Here is a 26,222-nt window from a genome sequence, read left to right on the forward strand (position 1 = left end):
TAATCAAGTTTTGTGGTTGCTCTTTGCTGAAGAGTTGCATCCTGGGTTAAACATGAAGTGCATTTTAGAAAAGCGAGGGAAGGAAGGAGCTAAGGGGGCTTAGAAAAAAGGGGAGGGAGAGGAGCTTACACAGGCAGGTAGTGACAGGATAAGCGCAGTTCTTAATTTGAAAGTTTTTAATTTGCAGTTTTTGAGTGCAGGATTTCATTTTAAAAAGGCAGGTTTGGTTGGGTGTTAGGAAGAAATTCTTGCTGGTGAGGCACTGGCACAGGTTCCCCTGAGAGGCTGTAAATGCTTCATGCCTGAAAGTTGACAGGTTGGACAGGGCTTGGAGCACCCTGGGATCATGGAAGGTGTTCCTGCCCATGGCAGGGGGTGGAACCAGAGGATCTTTCAAGCCCCTTCCAACCCAAACCTTTCTGTGATTGAGTGAAGAGTAGGTTCTGACTGGTGGTGGCATCAGCAGTGAGCTAAAATTCCTTGAAACATTTTTGTTTCAGCTGTTGCCTAATGGCAGCTCCTGCAGCATGAGAGTGCAGTTTGCTTTAATAAAAGATGCTGTAGAAATGTATATATGTTTGTAAAATTAATGCACTCTTTACCCAGACGTTTGCTTTAATCTTGGTCTTTCAGCAGTAAATCTAAAAATGCTGTTCTCTTCCTCTGAAAGCATTGGGAAGGAGGAAACATTCACTTTGCTTCTTTTCATTTCCAATGCATAGAATCAAAGGCTGCATATAAACTATAAACATGTTATTCTAGTATGACTGCAACTCTAAATACTGCCTGGCTATTCCCAAGCTTATTTAAGGCTCTCTGTTAGTGGTCTTTGTGTGTCATGTAGTTGGGAAAAAAGAGCCCTGTGGGCTGTTGAGGGCTTGCCTTGCCTGCTGAGATTGCTGGACTGGTAATGTTCATGCTGCATGCAGTTTCCATTACCTGTCTTTAAATTCTTTGATGTTTGGGACAGAACAAGACATTCCAGTTGCAAGCCAAGGTTGGGCTTTCCCTTTGGGATAACTTGTTCTGTCTGTACTGTCAACAGCAAGCAGTCAAAATTCCTGCTTTCAAATTCATTATTGTTTTTGCTCATGCTGTATAGAGCTTAAATGAAGCAGAGCAAGCTTAAAGAAATGTTTGGGTGACACCTCAGTGCTCTCAGAGAGATTTACAGCAGGGTTGTGGATGCAGAGGAAATATCAGGTGGCAGCTCCCAGCAGATCCTGGAGCATTCCAGCAACCTGGACCAGTGATGTGTTTCCTATGGGGTCATTTGTTGTTCCACCTCTTCTTTTTTTTTTGTTTTGACAGATATAAGCTGCCTTAAGGCCCTTACCCCTCCTAGGTTGCTTTTTGTGGTGTTTTTTTGGGTTTGGTTTTTTTTTTTTTAATATGACATTCATGTTAAAATTATTTTTTGACTGATGCTTGGAACAGCTATGGATTCTTATTCTAGGAGCATAAACAGCTGAGGGTGCTGAGCGAGCTGACAGATGTCACCACAAGAGTGATTTTTTATCAACATGGATAACCCTGATGACTGCAAATAGACAAACATTGCTGTGTTTAAAAAAAAAATGGCAAGAGAGGGAATTCAGGGAAATAAACACTGGTCAGCTTCACCTCTTTCCCTGAGAATATTAACGTGCAACTCATTTAAACTGTTGCTAGGCATGTGAAAGACTGGAAGGTAATTGGAAACAGCCAGCATGGATATATCAAGGAAAAATCTTGCCTGACCAACCTGGCTGCCTCCTACAGTGACTGCCTCTGCAACGGAGGGGGAAAGCAGTGGAAACCACATAAATTCAGCAAGGGTTTTGATGTACCTTCACGTGGTACCTTGGTGTCTGAGCATGGGGTATGGATGGGATGAATGGTGAGGAACGGACTGCACCATACGCAGTCAATAATTTAAAGTTTCAATTCAGTGGCTGTTTGCAGAGAATCTTCACTGGAGTTGCTGCTGGGATGGAACTATTTTGTCACTGATCAGCAAGTCAGTTCCTCACACCAGAGTGAGGCTCATGCAGAAATGTCAGATGAACAAGAATCTTGGTGGTCATCAAGTTCAACCTCAGGCTCAGAGGTAAATCCAGTGCCAGATCAGATTGAAAAGGCCCTTGTCCAGTTGAGTCTCAAAAGTCTTCAAGAAAGACTTGGAATCATTCTCTGCTCCAGAGGCTGAAGGAGATTAATGTGTTTGGCCTGAAGAAATGACAAAAGCAGGGACTTGACTGCATCCTTCATTAACTACATGGACTTTGTAAATGAGACAGACTCTCTTCAGAACTGTGAAAAGAGCAATGGTCATAAACTGCGGTAAAGTACATTCTAACAGATTAAAATAAAAATAGTAGTAAAAAACCCAAGCCTCTTGAGCAGAGAGTGATTCCGTGTCTTTCTTGAAGATTTTTGAGACTCAACTGGACAAGGGCCTTTGCAGTCTGATCTGGCATTGGAGTTACTTCTGAGCATGAGGTTGAATTTGATGACCACCCAGAGTCTTGTTCATGTGACATTGCTTCATGAGCCTCATTCCTATGTGACATGTTTTTAACCTAAGGTTTTTGTATATTATAGCATTTACACTGACTGTCCATAAGGCAGCCTCTTGAACTAATCAGAAGTATGTTCCCTAAATCAAATGTCTAAAGGCCTTAGTAAAATAACTTAGTAAAGGTGTTAGTAACTTAGACGTGAATGTAAACCCCTAAATTCTGTGAAAAATATTGGCAGTATCGCCATGTGGTTGTCTATACCTATGTGCCCAGAGTAATTTTATTTTCCCCTGTTCCTTGGGCTCAGTTATGTTGGTTTGGCTGAAAAAACCAAAATTTTTCTTACTGAAAATAGCAAATTACGTTAAGTGGAACTTAAGTCTCTAGTTCAGAAGTGACAAAGTGTGTCCTGTTGTACTACTCTGATTTAGACTATTAGAATTAGTCTTAGCTCTCTTATATTTTTAGGAAGTTAAGCTCTGTTGAAAATTATGGTGCTTCAGCACTGACTACAATCTCAGCTTGAAGGCCTTCAGAAATAGCTAATTTTTAAATGAAATTCAAAACTGGACAAAACCAGAAAGTCGGTGTAATTAAATATGAAGATTTTCTCTTTCAAAATCAGCCCTTACATTCTGGCAAGCTTCTGTCTCTCAGAACTGGTAGATCTTTGTCTTCCACCGTCATGTGCTAATGCTTCATCAAGTCTTAACACTGAACTCAGGGCTGGAGGCTATTAATGAAATTCAGATTCTTCTGGAAATAGCACAGCTCTTACAAAGAGAGGCTTTAATGCCACAGAACTAACAGGAGATTAATTACTTCTATAAAATTTATCATATGCTATCAAAAAGAGGAAGAGAAGATTGTTAACTTCAAGTTGTGAATTAAATGTGCCAAGCAAGAAAAGGAGGCACAATATCTAATATTGACCACTTAACACATGCCTGTGTAATACCACAATTTTAGTGCACCCATGGTGATTTCTATTTATTTAAGTCTGAAAAAATTAATTTTAAAAATTATCAGATTAATAGAACTTGAATTTATGAATCCATCCAGTCACATTTTGAAATACAGTGCATGGCTTGGCATTACCATAGACTGATGGTAAAACTCTTACATTTTCCAACTAATTCTGCATTGTTAATACTTGGCTCAAGTCTCACATTCCATACTTTTTCGGAAAACAGCATTTTACAGGTTTTGCACTCCAGATTTTTGCTATTCTAAGTGTGACAGGTGAAATTGTTTCAAAATAGGTCACTTGCCTTCGGGGTTTAGCACTTGTGGGTTTTGGAGCCAGCCCTTTTCTGACACGGAAGGGTTTGATGATCTCACCCCTTAGCTCTGAGCAGGCATCTGGCAGGAGTGTCCTGGGCACTGCTGAGCACTTGGCTGCTCCTCTTTAACCAGTTCCTTCCATGGCAGCTTGTACCCTGCATTTATTTCTAGTTCATTCTGCCCCCAGCTTCTGCTTTTGATGCTGCTCACACTGAAAATCGAGGTTTCAATCCCCATTTAAAGCCTTTTCTGAGTGCCTGCCACTTTTGGGGTGTTTTCCCATTGCTATCAGAGGAATGTTTTCTGCTGTTCTAACCGGAGTTGCCATTTCTTTGCTTTGAAGGCTTCTGTGTTCCCTCTACTTTGTTACTTTATGCATTCCTTAGAATTTCTCATCTTGCACGTGTGGGATCATTTTTTAAAAAGCAGCAATTTATCTTGTGAATTGGCATTTTTTTTTTTTATTCTGCAAGACTTGTCTCTTTATGGCTCACATATTTTCAGTAATAAATGTGCGAAAATCCAGGCCTTCTCTGTGCAGAAAGGCTGGCACTGCCCTCCGTGCAGTTGACTGAGGGTGGTGCTTGCCCACACAGTGCCCTGGTGGTTGCTAACCAGCTCTAATTTAGGATGGTGTTGGCTCGGGACTGTTGGAAATCTGTGGGCTGTCATATTTAAAGATGTGTGTGACACTAATTTGAAGATAATCTTTGTTCAGGGTTTTAATATGAAATCTCTGTGCTCTAGTCTAAAATTTGGGATTTTGTAGAAGACCCCAGACATCCCTTCAGTTGCAACTCTGATTTTTACTATTGCAGAAGTGAATTCTATGCACCAAATTATTTATTCATGTTCTTCATTTCCTTCTTGCTTTATGTTTTCAAAGTAGAGTATTAGTCCCTGGTTTTTCTGACCGGTACAGAAATTTCCTGCAGTGCCTGTTGTGATAATTTCTTTCCTTCTGTGGTGTTCTTCACAGCATTTATAGCTTCACATGCTGCATTAGTAGTTTGGATACATCTATTTCAGTATTAAACCTTCCTGGGTTTAGTGCACAAGCATTATGGGTTTTGCTCGTTATTATTTTTTTTTCTTTCCATCCAAAAAAATGTTTCCCAATGGAGTTGGCCAAAATCCTGAGGCTTGAGCTTCCTTTGTGGGGCACACCTTGAGGCGGAAAGAAGTCAAAAAAGGGAGAAAGGTGACCTGGCCGAGGACCACTCTGCCAGCCCAAGAACTTCTCAGCGAATTAGCTGGAGCTTTGTAGACAGATGCCCAGTGCTGTGGTGCCAGTCTTTGCTCTTCCCCTTTGTCTCATGGAGTGTTTTCTGACTACTGCTGCCAGAAAGAAAACCCTTGTCAGGTTAGAGATAATTAGAAGAGTATATCTAGATAACATCTGGAGCTTCTTTTGTGTTTTGGGTTTTTTTCTCACTTTTTTCTGACTGTAATAGTTTGTCTGAGCTCAAGATATGCAGTTAAAATCTGTACCATTATCTCCTGTTGAAACTCAGTCCTGTAGTTAAACGTTTTGTTTTCCATCATCTGGAGGATGAGATTTTATTGGTAGGAGAGAGTCAATAGTTTGGAGCTGCAGTAACATTTCGGGAATAAGTGACATCACTCTGGGATCAGCTTTCCCAGAGTCTGGCAATCCTGACAGCTGAGTTGCTTTTCCTCTGGGTCGGGGCTGTGCAGCACTCGCTGGGAAACAGCTTCCAAGAGAAAAGGGTCATCCCTCACATCCTACTTGTTGTTTTCCTTTTGTGTGTCAAGCTTGTGCTAAAGAATTCGTGTCTCTGGAGACCGGTGAGTAATTCTTATACATTTTAATGATTGTTTTTCCTAAGACATAAAGCATTTTCTCCCACTTTGGAAAAATGTTTTTTAAAAGATTTTTTTTTAAATCCAACATTCAATAACTCGCAATATATATGCAAAGCAGAACACAACTTTGTAGAGTTCAAGTTAAGATTTTTAAGTAGAAGCCTAATTGTGAGTAGAGGTTGTGTTTATTACTTACTGTAACTGTGTCTCGCTTCCAAGATTTTTATTTAGACATGCTTCTCTGCTAAATCATGTCATAGAGATTGAGTGTAACCAGAATTTGAGCTTTTTTAATTAGCTTGCAGTGCTGGATGGGAAGTACTTTCCAAATAGACACTTGTAAGGTACCTGATTTAACACGCAGCTCATATGGCAGTGTTACTGGATGCTGGGTTTCAAATGTGATTTTGGGGCTTGCGGAAGGCACAAAACAGAAAACCAGGTACATTTCCAGTCGGTGTATATATCTGTGTGTGTATCACCTGCAAAGCTGGGTGTTTGTTTCATGTCATATAATGAGCTGCAAAATCTGTCAGCATAAAAAAATACTTCGGAAAAAAACACCAGCCAAGCCACAAAGCAGTATCTGGTTGCAGCTTGGGATTTAAATAACTAAAAACCACTTCAGTTTCCACTTCATGGTAACTGTTTTCTCTTGATAGAAGAAATATAAAATGTGTGTCTTCTTTTCTCTTCCCTGGCAGTTAAATGTCTAATTGTAGAAGTGCTGCAGTCCTGTGACACTTGGAAATCTTGTCAGATTCCAATTTTGAGAAGGTTTTATATTTTATAGCTAGAAAATTACTGCACATTTATCTCCAGAGAGGCATTTAGCAAGGGAAGCCCAGGGTTTTGCTGTGTCACTTTGGTTTTGATTTCTTTTGGTGTTCCTTTAAAGATGACAAGTCTTGATGGATGAATACATGCAAAAAAAAAAGTCTTATTCATCTGTTTGAAGATTCTGGGGAATACTGCATCTCATCTCAGTAAAAGTTAGGTATTGATTTTCATCAGAAGATAATTCCAGGCAGAATTTGGATGGTCTGAATCAGAGCTGTGGGTGGATGTAATACATCAGCTTCCAGAAACCTGTGCTTAGGGTAATTTCATTAATGCAGCAACTGGCAATTCTTGTGGTACAGTGGTGTGGTGGTGATGTATTGCAGATGCAGAATTGATGTAATATTTATGATTTACGTGATTTGGAAGATGACTGTTAGCATTGAAGTTCCTTTGTAGCTCTGACTCTTCATGTAGGTGGTTTGGCTCCCAACCCAGAACTAAAAACAATGAGCCCTGGGAAAAGCTTTTTAAATTCTGTTGTCATTAATAGAAAAACTATTTTCTGTGTCATTTTAGTTCCCAAATAAATTCTAATGTTGAATTTAGATAAATTTTAATGTTTCATTTTAGTGAGATGCTTATCTTACCAACTTGGCGCCTTTTTTATATTTCTCTTTAGCTTGATAACTTAAATTTTAATGCAAGTTTTATCACTGGTTTGTTTTGTTGGGTTTTTTTAGTATGATTTGGGCTTAGCCACAATAGTTTTTATAGACAGTTATATCAAAATGTCCTAAAAGATGTTTCAAGTGTGCTGTGCTTTTTGGTATACTGAATGTACTATTAGGTGGAAATAAATACAGAGGCTATGCACAAAAATGAAGTGCTGGTAGCATTTTAGGTTTGGAATTGTATAGATTGAATGGCATAAATTGCTGTTGTGCTGTTCTGTTGACAGGAATTTAGGATTGTACATAAACTTCTAATTTGCTGCTTTTCTTCAGCAAAAAAAACCCATGTAGCTATGCATTTAAGTTAATCAGTTAAGCTCATAATAATGTGCCTAAATTGTTTCCAGAAAGGAAAAGGGAATGGAATGAGGGGCCTTTCTTAAGTATAGGTCTAGAAATGCTTACTGCATATGTTAGCTTGATCATGGCTGCTAGTATGAAACTTTCTGGGTTTGTTGGTTAACTGAATGGAGCCATAGTTCCATTCAATGGTATGGTGATAGCTGGAATTTTCCAGTTCATTTTTCCAACCCATAGGAGTCACATTCTAGCTCATAAGTTTCCCATCTTCTTGCAGGATTTGGGTTGTTGTTTTTTGGTTTTTTTAAAGGAGAAAAGGATACAGTTTAAATATGAGCAATTTTTTTAAAACCTTAAAGCATATCTTGATTTAAATATGTGGTTACCTAACATAAGCTAGCAGAGGAATATATTGATGTATTTAAAGCTGTGTGTCACTGAACTGCAAGACTGAAAGAAACTTCTGGCTTTGCCTCTAAATTGAGCCAGGTGTATCAGTCTGCTGTTTTACTGGTGAAAGGGGGTTACACGTGGTTCTTCTGGTATTGAAACTCCTGTTTCATCTAAATAATATGATCCCTACTGGAACACCAGGTGTGAACATTCAGAGTCATCTGCAGATTCACTTACCTCGCCATAGAAACAAATTTTTTGCAGTAAACAAGTGAAAGCTGTCATGCAGCAAAAAATTTTCAAAAGCTTAAAAGTGTGGTGTTTATTTTGGGAGGCGGAGAGGGAAGGGATAAATTTCTGATTTCACCTGAGCAGTGAAGTGCTTTAGAGCCATGATCATGGAACAAAGTCTTTACCTCAAAATACCTTCTGCCTAATGAGGAAAAATATGAACAACATTCATGGCAAGGCACTGTTGGCTTGTTCATACTTGATTTTGGGGAAGCTGATGAATTCATTGCTTGAACTTAACATTTTTTTTATTTTCGTCATACATTGATCTGTTTTCACTTTCCAGAATGTTCTTTTTTTGCAAAACACTGAAAACACTTAAAGACCATGTTTGCCTTTATAACATAAAATATTATGAAATCAAGCTTTTAGCTTGGCATTAAATCATTAAAAATTTATGAGGCAATGCCAGTCATTCCAGGGTTGGAACTCTCCAAACAAAAGTGAAAATAAATTTTTTCTCAAGTTGTTTGACCAATGTGTATTCTGGCTTGTGCATTTTCTGTTCCTTTAAAACGTATAGAGTAGGCTGGATTGTTTGGTTTGGGTGTTTCTGCCTTAATTATCTCCAGGAGAAGGGCATGAGGAGGGAGGAGACCATGGCAGATGTTTTTTTGCTGACTCATCATTGGCAGAGCATCCTCAGAGCCCTGCCTGAGGCAGGCATGGATCAGGAGTGTGCTGGGTGTTAGCAACCCTACAAACAGCAGGCATGGGAAACCTCCCAGCCCAAGGCAGCAGAAAGGCCAAACTCTCTAAATTCCTACTCCATGGAAGAGTTCTCCAAGTGACAGTTTGTTTTCAACATGCAAAACTTACTTAAGTCCCCATTCTTCATGTGGAATGAGAAATTGCTGGTGAACTGATTTTTTTTTCCCCCCTCTCCCAGTTTATGCTGTTAAAATTCATTGCTTTATGAGATCCAAATTGCATCTGAGGAGAATAATATTCAAAAATACCTTCAAAGGCTCTGTCTTAAAGGGATTCTTACTGTGATGTCCACCATTGAAGAGTAACATTGTTGTCCATACAACTCTAGCCAGTAGCCTGTTCCAGAGATTTCATTGCCACATTCATCAGAGCAGGATGCACAAAACCAGGCTCATAAAGAGTTAAACATGGTCTGTGATTGCTGCTCCATGAGTTCTGTGGTGCCTGGAGCTCCAATGGGCACAGAAATCTGGATTTAAAGTAAAGAAACAAGTAACTACTGGTATTTTCAGCCAGGAATGACCAGGTGTGTTGGATTTTTTTCCTCTTTGTGCCAGTTCTAAAGTATTGTGCTACTCCAAACCTGCTGGCAATAAGCACATCTCCAAACTTGCCACGCTTTGAGTTAGGAAGAGGAGTACCCAAATTTGGAGGCTGGATCCCCATAAAAATATGCAAGATATGGCATGCCAGAAGAAAACCATGCAGAAACAACTGCATGTCAGAAGGTACATAACAAGTAGAACTGTACTGAGTAGCTGGAGAGCTGTAAAAATTCTGCATAGCATAGTTACTTTGTAGATCTGGAACATCTCTAAAGTTGCTGATTCTGCAAAGAGGATATAAGGTGAGAGATGGTGTAAAAACATATTTCTTTACAAATCCCTTGTTTTATAGTCTTGAAATGCAGCCTAAAATCTGCTTTACTGATACAATGTGTAATCCAGAAAGAAAAAAGGTGGGGGAAGGAGTTTTCACTTCTGGGTTTCATAGGAATATTCCCTGCCTTGCAAATCTCTTCCTTATGTTCATGTTTTCTGCTGGTAAGAGGAGAACTGAGTAATACTCCATATGGTAAACAGCAGTTAATTTGACTTCTTTGGATACAATTTTACTAGTCCTTTAAAAGTGTTTCCAAAGCCAGATTCAATATAAGAAAAACTTACACAAGTTCCTAAAGAAGTCTATAAAAACTAATGTTCCCACCCAATACAGAGGGTGTTTTCTATGGGGTTTTCTTTCCCATTTTAAAATCCCATGAAATGACTGACATTGAGTGTGATCCCAATGTTCTTCTGTCCCTGACCTCTTGCTCTGACACAAATGAAATAAACTGATTTTCACTTCCCATAAGGAGTTTCTGAATGAACTGATTCTTCACCAGGATATTTTTCATTGTCATATAGCTTCACTCTTAGAAATGTCATACAGATGAACTGCTCTCACATTAAAAATATTTAAAACACATTTAAAAAGTCACTTTTGTGTGCTTGAGGATAAGGATGTTCTTACACAATAGTCAGCTGTTGTGAAAAAAGCCAGTTTGGTGTCACTTTGCTGTACCCTAAGCTTGAAAAAACCACCTGAGAAAGAAAACCAGCTCCCAGACTCTGTCTGTCACTGAGGTATGAATTTAATAGAAGGTCATTGGAGGCATCATGTCTGTTCAAGAGGTCTTGTCCTGTCGTTTTCTCTGCTGCTGCAGTTCAACCTTGTAAGGAACAACCTGGTGTGCCATTTGCTGAAGCACAATGTGTTGCTGGGTCAGCAAAAGTCTTTAATAAATATTAATTGTTATTTCTGTTGTATTGTGAGGCAAGGATACAGTTGTGAGAGTCAGGATGTAAAACTAGGGGACTGCTGAATTATAATGGTTTTTTGCTGGATATTTTCCTGCAGAGCTGTCAAATGTGCTGACAGTTCACTTTGTAAATAAAGTGTAGTTGTTCCTCTGCATTTATGAGGTAAAAGGATAATGCAGATCAATCTGTGTAGGTGTTGAAATCGAAGATGTGAAAATACAAGGGGAGGCAGCCAAGAAATACTTTTTGTCAAATGGAAATTTCTGGACTTCTAGAGCCAAGTTTGATTATATGAGACCAGCAGGCATCAAAGTGATTGACAGTCTGCATATAAGCAGTGGGTGGCAGACGTAAACTCTTGATCAGATGGGGTTCTGAAATCTCATCTGTAAATTGAATGATGATATATCCTGCTACCTAAATGCTGTTTTTCTTGTGGTACTTACTTTGGCCAAGTCACCTTTTAAAACACCTGACATGAAGCCATTCTAAAAAACAAATCTGTTTGGTTTTTTTTTTCTAGTGTATTTATTATAGCACTTGAAATAATTAATTTGTGTTTACCCATTATACAGATTTTTGTCCTTAATTTTAAAAGGCCAAATTACTTTAATTAGAGAGGAAGGGTTACTCTTCATCTGCTATGCTTCCTTACCTGATAGTGTGTATTGGTGTTGCTGCCTCTTCAAACATCTGTCAAAATTGTGGTTTTCATTTATTTTATAAGAAACTTGGCATCGAGATGGGTTAAGAATGAAAATATTACTTAAGGAAATAGGATTTAATCTTTTAGTGTATTTAGATTGACTTGTGTTTTTTTGCTATTTGTTAGGTAGACTGGTTCTAAAAGTCAATTCATTTTCTCAAAATAACTTTTATTATGGATACTTAGTACATGGGTGGGTCCATCTGGGCTGACATTCTCTGCCTGATAAGGACTTGTGTTGATGTTCTAAGTTGTGAGAGTGCCACATCAAAGTATGATACTCTCTGGTGTTTTTCTGTGGATAATGTAAGGATGCTTTTCCTGAAAAGCAGTATATTTTTTTCCTCAAAAGCAGTCAATGCCTGCCTACTTTTTATAAATACTTGAAGTTAACAAGGTGAGTAATAGGCAATGATGACTTAAAATTAAATAAAAGAGGGGATGTGTGGGCCCACTGCAGTTAGATTAGTTCTCAAAGCTCCCCCACAAGCCTGATTGGTGTCCACACCTGTAAATTAAAATACGTTCTATGGGCACCAGGATTGTTAGTCTGGTTTAGTAGCAAATGAGCATTAGGTGTGGATGTTCCAAGAAAACAGTGTAAGGTCTGCTTTAAAGGTTGTAAGGGTTCTGAGGAAATCCTGAGATAATTTCTGATCTACTTGTGATGTCAAACAAATCCCAAACCAATTTTATTTGCTGCTGACGTTTTTAGTCTTTTGGAGACGTGTAGAACAACTTGCTGCTGTTCTAAAGCAATAATACTGTTGTTTTTCTGAGATGATCAGCTCCTGAAGCTGCACTCAAATGAACTGAAAGGAAGGAGAGCTCAGCGAGGCTCAGCTGGGACCTTGGGGATGACGAGTGACACGTTCAGCGTTCCAGCTCAGTGCCACACTGTGTGCCCCCAGTGTCTCTGGGCTTGAACTTCACGTCACAGGCAATGAATATTTTTAATGGGGTTTGTACTCTTTTGTCTGAGATGAATGCAGGCCCACACATGGTGTAAGCTTCAATTAATTATCCTCTGGGGCCTGCTGCACGTATTTGCATATGCTCTATCAGTGGACCACCAAGATTATTCAATTAAATCCTCACAATGGCTTTAAGAAGGCCAGTGATTAAAGCCTTAGTGATGACTGTTTATTTATAAAATAATTATTTTTATAAATTTCAGTCTTGGTGCTTATTTCTTGCACAATGGGATCTATTGGGAGGGACAACTTGAAATACAGGATGTGTCTGAATAGGTACCACAGTCACAACTGATAGACAACTGGGTGCACCAACATCTCAGCTGTTTTCTTCTCTCAGATTGCTAAAAGAAAGATTTCTAATCATTTCCCAGATGACAGTGACTTGGCAGAAGTTTGCCAGACTGTTTTTCTCTCTCAGCAGACTTAGGAAGGGTCTTGTTACAACCTGGTGTATTCTGATATAAGTGCTTGATAAACATGGTTTTCTTTTAGAACTTCTGCTGAGTTACTAATAGAAATGTGGTTTTATTGAATAAAAATGGCTGTTTACCAGAGGTGTGATTGTGTGGTGACAATGCCAATTCCCAGGTATCTGAAGTGGTCAAGAAATGGAAGTTGTGTAGCTGTCTGGAGGCAGTGCAATGTTGCTAAACTTCTATATAACCTTGGCTTAGATGATTAAAAAATTAGTGTGATTTACACAATCTTAAGAAAACACCAAGTGCAAAAAAACCAAAGCAACCCACCATTCACCACCATTCATACTAAAAAAAACCAAAAAACAAATCAAGAAAGCAAACAAGTCTGAGTGATGATAAATCCTACCAGTTAGAAATGTCACCAAAGGTAGAAAATTTAAGATAAATAAGGTATTGAACTACTTCTGTTAATGAATATTAGGGTTTTGATCCCAATGTGCTTAGAGAGATTTGCAAAGCAACACTGTGTTTTTACCAAATGTCTGATGAAATTCTGTTGTTGAATTTCAGGTAGAAATTCACTGAAATTATGCATTGTTTCTATTTTTATTAATTTCATTTTTTATTTTCTATTTTTTCCTAATTTTATTTTTTCTATTTTATTGAGTTACAAATCTTTTGGATTTGTAACTCAGTAAATTTGGGAACTTTACTTTTTTGCAGGTCCATAGGAAGAGTTTGTTGAACAAATGCACAACTGTTTCCACATCAATAGGTATTACACTGCTTAAATTGTCTGCATTCACTTTTCTTAGAAGTATTTTTAGCTTTTTTTTCAAAATACAATTATTGAAAAACAGGTTAAAATTGCTAAGAGGAATTGCTATTAAAGTTGCCTTCTCTTGTATAATATCTCTAATTTTCATACAGTGAATAAAAGCATAAATCAGAAGTGCTTTTTGAAATCCTACTTCTATTTCTAATACTTGGTCAAGAGCACATCTCACTTAGGCTTTTAATAAATGAAATAGGCCAGGGCTTGCATCACTGAACTTAGTGGAATGTGGTGAAGATCATTTTCTGTCTAGTGAGCTTAGAAAAGAGTAAAAGTTGCTATGTAGCTATGAAAGCATTTGCTGAAAGTTTTTACTGAATTTGATGCTTGTAGTTTTAGAGGGGGTGACTAAGAGAGCTCAATTATCTCTAACTTACTTGGTGTGATGAATTTCTTCTGGTAGTGTTGTACAGTTGTGCTCATGCAATCTGTGATTTGTTTATCCCTTGTAAATTCAAGTCAGGTTCATTGCTTGTTCTGAAAATCTCTAATATTTTATATGTAATAAAACGCCAATTAGTGGTTTCTCATTAACCCCTATTAATGGAATGTCCCAATTTATTAGTGTGCTAATCTGAGTGGTGAAACTTCAGCAGCAAAGACAGCTTTTTCTTTGTATTGGAACAGGGTTTTTTTGTTTGCATTCTTTGTTTTGGGGGCATGTTTGTTTGTTTATTTTGGGGTTGGTTTTTTTTTTTTTTGGGGTTGGTTGTTTTTCTGGGTTTTTTTTTAATTGAACGTGGCTTTTTGTTGCCCTCTCTACAAGTTAGCTTTTACTTGTTCTACCCTCTCTACCTCTTCAGGAGAGGCTGTAGTGTCCCTGCTGCACCAGGGAAGCAAGATTTTGGAAAACATCAGCTGCTCAGCCATCTGCTGTCAGTCTCCACAGAGTGCCAGGCTGGAAGGCACCACAGTGGGCATCTGGAGCCACCTCCCTGCCCAGGCAGGGTCACCCCAGAGCACAGGGCACAGCAGTGTGTGCAGATGGTTCTGGAACATCTCCAGAGAGGCAGATGACCTCCCTGGGCAGTCTTGGTGGGCGCAGCCCACAGAGTGGAAGTTCTTCCACATGTTAAGTGGAACCTGGACATCAGTTCCTGCCCATTCCTGTTGTGCCACCATTGCTGGGCCTCACAGTCCCTGCTCTGAGCCCTCCCTGAAGGCAGGGGACAGACAGGGATGAGGTCTCTTCTCAGGGCTGAGCAGCCCCAGCTCCCTCAGCCTTTGCTCCTGAGAGATGCTGCAGTCTCCCCACCATCCCCAAGGCCCTCCCCTCCAGGAGCTCCACATCTCTGTTGTCCTGAGGAGCCCACAACTGGACACAGCACTCCAGGTATGGCCTCACTGGGGCTGAGAAGAGGGTGAGATGATGTTGATGATGATGATGAGTGTCCTGTCATCAGCAGGAAGAGGCAGCAGCAGCCAGACTGGAGAATCCAGTGGTGTTTCTGCTCCTCAAACCACCTGCTGGACCATGCTGCTCCAAACCCTGGTTCTTTTCAGAAAATTATGGGATTTCACTTCAGAATCGTTACTCTAGTTCTTGGAATCCCCCAGGGAGTTAACCATTGAAGGATCATGGGATTCCAAGTCTGAGGCTTGCAGACAGGTCTGCCTTCTAAAACCCACTTCAATGTTCTCCTAAACTCTACCTCAGATAGCAAACAGAGTCTTAGTTATTTTTACTACAGAGTAATGCTTACAGAATTGAACATTTTCTTCTTCAGTGCTGATATCAGGGTACTGTGTCAGACCCTGTGCCTAGGGCTTAAAATATAATGAAATGTTGCATAAATTGATGACATATGGCAGGTGTATCTCACTAATTACCACAATGGCTTTGTGGCCCTTACTGAGCCTCAGTATTTACAGATTCCCAGATATGTTACCTACAGAATGAAAGACACCTTCCACAAAGTTCTGGGAACTCTCAAAACAGTAACTTTTCCTGACAGCGGAGCATTTGATTAGCAAGAGGAGTTTTTTATTAAAACCTTCTCAATCTGTAATAGAGTGCATGCTGTTTTAGCAAGTATTTCATCCTAGTATTCTGAAATAGTTGGGTTTTTTAAAGTGTTTGCTCTTGCTTACATAAACTTAGTTTTATGTTGGAAATATGTCATGAGAGCATGATAATCATATCTGCTCAGGTGAGAAAAGGCTGTTTTCATATGGATATTTTCACTAGAATATGAGTGTGGGTTTAGAATGGTCCCATTGAGAGGAAGGCTTATAATTTTGGGGCAGCAGTGCTTAATCTTTTGGAAAATAAAATTAAAAGCTGGACTACAGTCAGCTGTATAGAAATGTCCAGATGCTTTCCGCTACAGCAACAGCAAAGATACCAAAGCTGCTATAACTGTAGCTGAGGAGGACTTAAAAGGAAAGTCTGCAGAACTGGCAGGTTGCCTGAAAAAATAAACTCAGAGCAGCCCAGAAAAATGGTGGCAGCAGGAACTACAGTTTAGGTGTTACATTGTCTGCCAAGAAAACAGGAGAATTTTGTCTGCACATTCCCAAAAGCGTGTGCCCACACAAAGGGTCACCAACACTTTGTTCTCAGCAGCGTATGGGGCGTGTTACAGGTCTGTCAGCACTTTGGGACTGGCTGTCTCTTCACTCCCACTTCTCCTGGGGCTCCCTGATGTTTAGTTACCACACTCAGATGTTTCTCTGTGGAGCCATGCAGCCCCCTTTCCAAACTTGTTGTTGAAAAACCTTAATTGAAAAAAGACTCGTGTAATTCTAGGGTATGATAGCACTGGTAAAAAAGTGCTTGCATTTGCTCTTTGCTGTAAAATGTGGCATTACAGATGTAGTAAAATAGAAGTGGCAGCATAGCCACAGACCACGTCCTTGCTTGCTCTTGTGAAGGGACTGCATTTACTTAATTTTTTTCCAAGTTCAGACAACTCTTGGTTAGGTAACTATAACTGCATTTATTGCTGTTAGAAATGAGACATTCTTATGCTACAAAGCAAGCACACAACGTAGAAATGGCTGATTTGATTCAACCCCACCAGCCCAGGTGAGGAATGAAGGTTTTCATTCACAGAAGCCAAACAAATCTGCCCTAGACTTGTCTTATGTTGGTTTCCAGTTGAACCTTACCTTTAATCAGTGCAGAAGTTCAGCATGAATGCAGAGAGAATGACTTTATTGCTCTGGTAATCTTGGTCTTCTTACCTTAATTGTCGTCTTTTCAAGTATTTTGTCATGAAAAATGCATAAAACTGCTTCTCATAAGAAATATGTCTCAGCATGTTTGTGCTATATAGGGATTGTATGTATCCGTAATAGAGATTAGATTGCCAGCCTGTGAATCTCAAGACCTAGAATAAATGTTAGGAATAAATGTTAGGAAGCAGGTATTTGGTGCAGCATTCTTCTGAAATGTGTTCTTCAGGGCTCATTTGTCAAAAGGAACAGTGTTTCTAAATTAAGGATGTGGAGGCCTCTTAAAAGCTGTGTCCTGGTTTGTGATTTATTTGTATTCAGCCTTTGCTTTGATGGCCACATTGACAATAAGCAAATGAGAAGGCCTTAGCACTGAGGAACACATAAATAAAGGCTGCAAAGAAAGGGCATGAGAGAAGCTTTGAAGTGGCATCCAGCTTTAATTTGAGTGGGAGAAAACCAGATGTCTTTGGGAGTTCTGGCCCAGCTCTTTTTATTTTTTTTTTTAAGAGGACAGGGAGCTCAACCAAATCATTCAATGGAGAGACCCCAAACCAACTGTTTCCTTTGATCTTTGTTGCCACTTTGGAGTGAACTGTTTTGTTCCAGAGGAAAAATGGTCTAACCCTTCATTTTAACTGTACTACTGGATTACATATCTCCTTTTCCATTCCAGCTGCAGTTATCTGAGTTAATTTCCTTTGCAGTATACTGACAAAGATGATAGTGACTTCAAAATAGCAAAACTGATCAGAGTTTTGATTTGGCTGACTTTTGTATCATGTGTTAGAACAAAACATTGGTGCACAGCATTTTGGGTCAGCAGTCCTGAAAACACAAGGTAGAAAACAAAGAAACTGCTTCTGAAGGACTTGTGTTGGTAAGCTCTGCACCTGGAATGATGTGCTTAGTTGCTGCTTACAAATAGAATAATATCTCTGAATGATATATTTGAGGGCTTTTTTTTTTTTTTCAGTAGTCCCTGGATCACATTAAACTAACAGAAAGATTGCTGTTGACTGTACATTTAGTGAGTAATTAAAACTGCACAACAAAGGTTTTTTTTGACAATGTCTAGAAAATAAGTAAAATAATCCTGTCTTCTAAAGACATTAAGAGTCTCAAAGGATGGAAAGGAGAGAGAGAGTAGATAAGGAGGCAAATAACGTACTCAAATTCAAGGTTGCTGTCATTTCTAACCTGAACAGGACAAATCCTTTTGCTCTGGGGGTTTGTCCATGTGCCAGAACTAAGCTATCTTACAAATGATGCCAAAGCTTGCAGCTTTCAGAGGAAAGGATTGCAAAGTTTGAAAATTCTGGAGAAAAGGGGTCAAATTGGTGCTGTTAGGTTGGTACCAGTTGTCTTGCACTGAGATATCTAAAAATGGAATTTCTACCCAGGTGAGGCTATTTTGGTGTGGTTAGGGTTGCTAGTTTTCACATTTATGGTTGGTTTGCTTTGGCTTGGTTTTGATTCTTTCATGGCAGGTATAAAACCATTGCTGGAATCAAGCACAGAATATTATCTTGATACATGCAAGAATTATGCTTTATTTTGCATTGAATTGCTTCTCTCATGTCATCTTAGTGTGGATTTCTGGAGCCCAGCACATTCCAGTAGCAAATATTAATGAGTAATAGTTTGTGCCACATCCCAAGTCTGGAGAATATGTTCATGAATAGTAATGAAATATACAGGGAATTTTTTCCTGTCTTTGTCTCTAGTGTTTAGCATGCCATTAATACAGATCCTAAAATAGTATGGGTCAGTTAAGAAAATGTGCAAAAGACTTTGGTGTGTAGTTGTCCTGTGTTCTCAAAACATGGGAAAAACTGGAAGGAGAAGGAAGAGGATGCACCTCTGCGTAAGGGAAAAGTAACACACTGGCTGTGTCAAAGTGAATCACTCTCTTTCCACATAATAAAGTACATACACATAAATATGCAAGGCTGAAACTCTGAATTACACATTGGACTTTATACCAAGTTGAAATTAGAGTTCTCAATAAATAAATTAGGTTTTTGCTTTATTTTCCCTGAGATTTATTGATGATATATAGATTATTGTAGTACAATAAATGAAATTCTCTGTGTAGCTAGGAATTTATGGATAACTGAACAAGTGTCTAAATTGGATGCTGAAGATTGTGAATATCAAGCTGTAGCTTGGTTTGAATTAAACTCTCTGTGCTGTGCAAGATAGAGTTTGAAACAAATGCCTTAACCTTCTGTTATGTGGGAGGGTTATGACAATAATTATCAAGCTTCACTACACCTTGCACAAGGATTTTGAGGAGCCTTGTCAAAATTCCAGGTAAAATACTGCCAAAAATGCGGTAATTAGATGAGTAATGAAAAAGTTTTCAAATGGAAGTATTTAAAATCTGTTCATGCAGTTAGACATATTTACAGTCATCACTCTTAGTTGCACAAGCTGAATTTCCAGTGTTCACCCATGAGATTTCACTTGTGTTTAAGCTGAAGAGGGAAAAAGCCTGTTTTCCCTTTGTCTGGAAGGGGGAAAAAGCCTGTTTTCCCTTTGCTTTACTCTTTTAGAAGGAAGTGACTATTCAGGTCTAGAAGAAAGTGCTGTACAATCCTCAGGAGCATGGCTCATGTCCGTGATATGTTTTTGCCTTTTTCATGTAATCTCAGCTACCTCCCATACATCTCAACATCTGTGTGACTAGTGGGGAAAACTGTGTTTTGTTCAAGGATTTTTTTGGTGCTTTTGGATGCTAACTTGATATGTGACTCAAACCTGAAGCAAAATGTTCTTGAGTATTGCTTCCTCTGCTCTCCTCTCCTCTCTGATTTTCTGCCCTCTCCCTCCTTTCCCCCCTGGTTTTGTGGTTTCCCCTCTGCAGTCCTTGGGTGTTGCCTCTTCTGTATCATCAGTGATGTGCACTCACACAAAACATGGGATGTGCCTCCTCTTGGGTGGACCTGAGCATTTCTGGTCCCTGAGCAGAAGTCCTGATCCACTTATTTCCACATTTATGGATGCAGCTGACAGTCACCTGTCAAGGTTTAATACAAACAAGAAGGCAACGTTTTGGCAAAGTGTTTTGGACAGCTCATCTCCATAGTTTGTTGGTTTGGGTTTTTTTTCAGTTTGGTATGAGAGTGTTTGAAATGTCAGAGGGGGAAAAAATGTTTTGGAAAGGAAGAAAATAGGACTCGCAAAAGAAAAAAAAAACCAACCAAAGAAACCTGGATACTTCCTCAGGGATGTTTTGAACCTGAAATCTCATTAATCTGGGCTGATTTCCTTGAGAGGCATTGTATGACCAGGGCATTTGGGAATGGCACAGACTGTCCTCTTTCCTGTCTCCTCGTTGTAATTGATCCATTTCTGCAACAACAGCTCCTTCAGGGGCTAAACTTAGAAATCTGCTGAACTCAGAACAAAGATAAAGCACTGGCAATTGCCAGCTCATCATTAAGCGCTGTAACATGGTCTCTCCATTTAGGCATTAGTAGGTTTCTAAAATCCCAGTAGAGGAAGTGCAAAGAATTGGGCTGTCTTTCTAATCTTGCACTCTGTGAAGGCTTTTCCATTCATTCACCATGAAAGTAATGTAGATTTTTTTATATGCTTTTGTTTGGAGGCAACTTTTAATCAATAATGCTGTATAATTGCAAATTGTTATGATCCAAAGAATTTTAGTTTAAAAGTGGAGAATATTAAGATAATCTTGTTAATTCAGGTTGTTTTTATGAAGCAGGAAGGATGGAAAGTGTGACATTCATGAGATGAGCTGTGCTTCAAAGTGCTTGAAAATTCAGATGGCTAAATGAATAGGCAGAAAAGAAGTAGGTCTTAAGGATGAAGTTACTCTGGAGATCTTCTAGTCCAACCCTTCTGCTCAGGCAGGCTCACCCAGAGCAGGAGACACAGGTGGTGGCCAGGCAGGTTTGAATCTCCCCAGAGGAGATTCCCCAGCCTCTCTGGGCAGCCTGTTCCAGTGCTCAGTGCTTTTGGCTCACGTTCAGGTGGAGCTGGCTGTGTTTCAGTTTGTGCCCCCTACTCTGGCACTGGGCTCTTGTCACTCACCCTTCAGACATCTGGATGCACTGATAAGATCCCTCTCAATCATATTTTCTCTAGGCTAAACAGGACCAGCTTTCCCAGCCTTTCCTCCCAGGAGAGATGCTGCAGTCCCTTCATCATCCCCACAGCCCCGTGCTGAACTTTCCCCAGCAGTTCCTTGTCCTTCTTGCTCTGAGGAGCCCAGACCCAGCCCTGCCGTTCCCTTCTTCCCTTCACAGGCTGGAGGACTCAAGCCCAGGCATTTCTTTCCTGTGTGGCAGCAGCTGGTAGTTGTTGAATTTGGGCAATTTCTTCCAAGCTGCAGGAGCTGCTGTGCTCAATCAGGATCTCCAGTTCAGGGGAATGAGATAATGCAAGGGGGAGCATTTTTGTGCTGCTGGAGATGAAGCTCAGCCTCCCAGCATCTGGAGGACACTTCTGAGCAGCAACCTGAATTAAAAAGTCAGGTCTGCAAAAGTAGAACTGTGATTACAACCCCTCACTCTTTTTCCAGTCACCGGGCATTTATCTGTAATATTGGACATTTGAAACTGGTGTCTTCACGTCCTGAGGATGAAGACAGTTGCTTTAACAGTAGGGTTTTATCTTTACAGAGCAGTTAGATATGTCTCATGTTCAACTTGTCTCTAACCAGCTGAAACCCTATTAATGAATACATAAAGTCATAGCTGAAGTGAATTATCTATGTTCATATATGAACTAAAACCACTTTTATTGTTTTTATAATTCAGAATGGTTGCCAACCCAGTGCCAGTGGAGATTCTTCCAATACTAGTTCTCATCCTTATTCTTTGTGTGTGTGTACATATATATATGCATTTGTGACTGTGTACACTTACATTGTTATATGCCATAATGAAATATTCTTAATTGTTTTCACTGAACTGATACATTTGATGTACTGGATTTACATAACTGAGCTGGAAAATCAAAACTTATTGCCTAATAAGTTTTCTTTCTCTCTCTTTCGAAGTCATAATGAACGAAAAGTGACCTGCAAACATCCAGTGACAGGACAGCCTTCACAGGACAACTGTATTTTTGTTGTGAATGAGCAGTAAGTGCCTTCTGTTTCACTCTATAAAACACAGGCTTTTAAGCCCATTAATAATGAAGTAAGATTCGGTGATTACTAGTGACAATGTTTATTTTTTCCAAGTGAGATCAACATGTAGACAGTTTTACTTGTTTAAATCACTTGAAAGCAATGATAAATATTTTATACTGATTGTTAAGATAGAAAACATAGCTCAGATTAGTTGTATGGTAGAAATGAATCACATTTATGCACTGCATGAATTTGCTCTTATCACTTTAATTGTTCCGTAATTTAAGTAAACAGCCTAGATACTATATAACAAGCAAATAAACTTCCAGAAAGGGATAAATTTTATAATCACTTAGAGACAACCACAAGCTGTTAAACTGTAGTGTTTTACCTGATAGTTTCTCCTCCATTGATTATTTCCTTGGCCATTTGGGGCACCCTCTGAATCATTGGTAATAACTCAGATTTGCTGTCCTTGCATTAGTTTTGTAGAGCAATACAGAAGGTCTGCATGGAGCTCAGGATTTTGTTGGGATTCTGGGTTTCCCTCCCCCCACCTTTGCTGTAACACATTACATGGTGGCTCCAGTGAAAACCACCAGAACTGGCCAAATTTCACCAGTGTGAAAGGGGGGCAAAGCCAGAGGGGGCCTTTGGAGAGCATTTCTTCCCATTTCCATCTCACACCCATACCTGTCTTTTTCCCTCCCACCAACACCTTGCTGCTGGTGCTAAGAGAGAAATTCTGGTTTTAAGCAACATCTTAAAATTCATCTATAACAGGTTGGAGTTTAAAACACAGTGCAGGTAACTCTGCAATGAAGTGTGAATTGCTTTCAAATTGGAAAAGTAGGACACAGGCTGTACAAAGCTACATCTAGGGGTGCTTTTTATTAGCAGTCTGCACACACAGCATGTTCCAGTGCTATTACATATTCTATTTTCAGGACTGCTGCAGCAATGTCATCTGAAGAAAAGAAGGAGCGACCTGTAAGCATGATATGTGAAGCAACTAACTATAATCTGGCATCAGATTATGCTGCTCATCCAATGAGCCCTGTGGGCAGAGTAAGTCTTTATGTCCAAATAAATTAGAATTAAAATGATTCAGGTATTCCACAAGGTGCTAGACAGTGCTATGTGTTAGCATTCCACTGAAAAAGAGAAACAACCCTTACATATTTTTCAGGGCACTCAACAACTTCCAGGTTTGATTGGGAAACAAACAAATTGTCACTGTAGCTGTAATTTTTGTCAGGTATCTCAGATCTTGTGACTTGAACTGACCTTTCTGATCTGTATGAACAGCAAAACCCTGAGTGACTGATGAGGCACCTGGGCCAGCACTGTTGCAGAAATTGCTCCATCACAAACAATTGCCTGGATGTGTCCAGGTAAAACAGAGAGAGTTGGGATTGTGTGCAGGAAGTAGTTGTGAGAGAGGTGGGAGGTGGCCCTAAACAGCAGGTGACATTGGGCCAGAAGCAGAAGTCCTGGCTTCCTAGAAAAATCCCTGCTAAATGGTTGGCAGAATCCCAGGATCACCTTAATTTATGTTTTACTTCTCCATTCACCCAGTTTCTCAGTAAGAAGGTAAAAGTCCAGATGTTCTTACAAACTTTTAGGTTTATTTGGATAAAGCTGATGAGCCTATTGTGTGCATTATTTTTCCATTTTCAGCTTTCCTGAGAGAGAAGTGCACTTGCTGCAAAATTAAGAAGTGCCTTAAGTTTTCTAGGAGACCAAGAAAACAGCTTTGATCAGTGATGATGGACAAGAGCTGTCATCTCTTCTAGCCAGTAGTTAGCAGTTAAACAAGGAGAAAACCCTGTGCTTTAGCTAGACATTGAAAATGCTAACTCTGAGAAGTGCTTTTTCAGTAAATTAATCCGGCCTGCAAGGAAAAAGTAAACTTTGGAATGTGTTCTAACTGAGCAAATTCCTTAATGTCAGAAACTTGGATTGAAATAATTGACTTGCCATGTGCTAAGAAACATTGCAAGGTTCCTTCCAGTGCATTTTGGAAACTTTTTTGTTGTTCTAAATATCTTATGAGACAGGCAGAGTCCTTGACCTATGTTAGAAAACTGTGATTTAATCAGAAAAGTGTCTTTAATCTATTAATGTTGCTGGGGGGAAAAATAGAGAGTCACAGATGTATTATGAACAGTAACAAAATCCATCTCAACTTTCATATGATCATGTTTAAGTCCATGCAGGAAAAAGAGTTTAAAATACAACAAACTAGAAAACCCCCAAACAACAACAGTAAAAAAACAAACTCAAAACCAGCTAAGCCCTAAAACAACCAAGCAAGCAAAAAACCCCAGGTAATTTCTTGTTAGAGTCATAACAGTGGTGTAGAATGCAATAATTACATAGCTAGTTCTGTCAAAATTCATTTTCTGGGGAGCAATCTCAGGTCAAATATGCAAAATTAATTACAATTTAGGAGCATGTGTCTTACATTTTTACACTTCTCTTTCAGAAGAGAAGTTGAAAATGCCCTTTAGCCTAGTGTTTTTTCATATTCTTCGAGAACGAAATTGAGATTTCTCTGGCCCAGTTAATGTGATTTCTTCTACTTTCATTGATTAATGACACTTTAGTTTCCTGTGAAAATAACATTTTGAAAAAAATAGATTGTTCTATTTCTCATTCCTCCTGTTCTAGTTATTTAAATGCACTTGAAATATTAATATGATTATTGTGGCTGCAAATGTAATTACTTTACATCAGTTTTCAGATGTGCATTTGTCTGAATTAGTGCAACACCATTTAAAAACTGTTGGTTTTGGGGTGGTGAATGCTGGGAAAGTAGAACCACAGCTAATATCAATTTGCCTTTTCTGACAGCTATTCAAGGATAATGAGTTGAATCCTGGCTTCCTAGAAGTGTAGGTACGGCCCAAGGGTTGTACCTGGATACAAAACTGATTTTCTTTTTTTTTTTTTTTTTTTTTAACTCATGCCTTCAAAAAATAAAGCCTGAAATTCTTAACTTTTTATTACAATATGTAGTTTGTAGTATTGTATAGTGTGTGTATATATGTGTGTGTATATATAATGTCATATATATTATTTATTTTTATATATTATAGGCATATATATGCAGTATGATATTAATATAATAGTAGTATTGTAGCACAATAAAACAGGAATAAAATATTGGTGAAGGAAGTTACACAGAATTAATTACAGAGCAGAAGGATTCTTCATGTGGTTGCCAAACCAATTTTATTAGGTGGTTTTTGTTTCCAGAGATAACTCATGACCACACGTGATATTGGAATGTAATGAGGAATGGAAAAAAAATTGGGATACAACTGAAGTTTCAGACAGTTAAGGGGTATAGGAGAAAATTCTTCCTTCTGTTAATGTTAATTGATCCCTGATAGACATGAAACTTGGAGAAGTTTCTATTTTCTGTCAGACTCTCAGGGGTCTGTTGCTGTTCCTGACCAGAAACTAATATGAGGTGAGGCCAAATCTGTTCCTGCCCAGTAGAAGTCCTAATTCTAATCTTCCTTTCCCACTGTATACATGAGGGGGGCCAAATAACAGATTACAGCTCTAAGTGCTGCTTATTTCCTGTAGCTTGGAGTGTATTTCCAGACATGAAGGCACTAGCACAGACCCCTGGCCGTGAAAACCTACAGGCTTCAGATGGCTACAGAAGTAGTTATTTTCATCTCTCTGTGGCACGAAGAAATTGTTTTTGTAGTTGTCTTTTTTTTTTTTAATCTTATTTTTCTCCCTGCTGTTAAAATCACTACCTAGACAAACAGGAATATGTGTCATAAATTGCTTTTTAATGTGTAAAGTCCATCACATTTCCAGACACCCTCCACAGTTCAGATCTTGCTGCTCTTCATTGCTGTCCTGATTATCAACAGAATAAGGTCAAGACATTTTTGTCACAGAAAGTGATGTGGAGTTAGCCCAGGACAGCTCCTGGTGACTCCAGTACAGCTGGGATGTTTCCCAGTGCTCACAAATATTAATCAATTTGTTTATAGGTATTTCAGTGCAGTCCAGCCTTGAATGGCCAGTGTAGGTGTAGCCATTCAGGTCTGCTCAGGATCCAGGTTAGCTGGAAACTTCTGATTAACAGAAACTAGAATTATTATTATTTATTATTAAAATTCATTAGCAAACAGCCCAGTGAACAGGAGAGCTGTGAAGAGCATTCCTGGTGCTCAGAGCTGGATGATAAAATACAGCTGCACTGTATTTTATGATTTATACTCAGACCAGCCCAGTAGTGCTCTTTGTGCATCTCTATATTTTAGTCCTAAATGGAATCCAGTTCACTTTATTATGCAAACCAAAGCACACTAAGAGTGAATGATGGGGAGGTTTGCTTCAAAAGCAACCTTCT

At 39.1% G+C, this 26,222-nt stretch overlaps 1 protein-coding gene across 6 annotated transcripts in view; it reads left to right on the forward strand.

Moving 5' to 3' along the window:
- PLEKHA5 (pleckstrin homology domain containing A5) overlaps window positions 1–26,222 on the forward strand; it is a 154,728-nt gene that overhangs the window by 68,736 nt on the left and 59,770 nt on the right. For 5 of the 6 annotated variants that reach the window (XM_059472259.1, XM_059472260.1, XM_059472256.1 and 2 more), the window contains exons 4-5: window positions 21,767–21,850; window positions 22,789–22,909. In XM_059472259.1, the coding sequence (XP_059328242.1) occupies window positions 21,767–21,850; window positions 22,789–22,909 (205 nt within the window). Of the gene's footprint in view, window positions 1–21,766; window positions 21,851–22,788; window positions 22,910–24,051; window positions 24,169–26,222 lie in introns of those variants that run through there. The other variant, XM_059472262.1, reaches the window with a different exon arrangement.

Source organism: Ammospiza nelsoni, chromosome 5, assembly GCF_027579445.1.
Source record: "Ammospiza nelsoni isolate bAmmNel1 chromosome 5, bAmmNel1.pri, whole genome shotgun sequence".
Lineage (NCBI taxonomy): Eukaryota > Metazoa > Chordata > Aves > Passeriformes > Passerellidae > Ammospiza > Ammospiza nelsoni.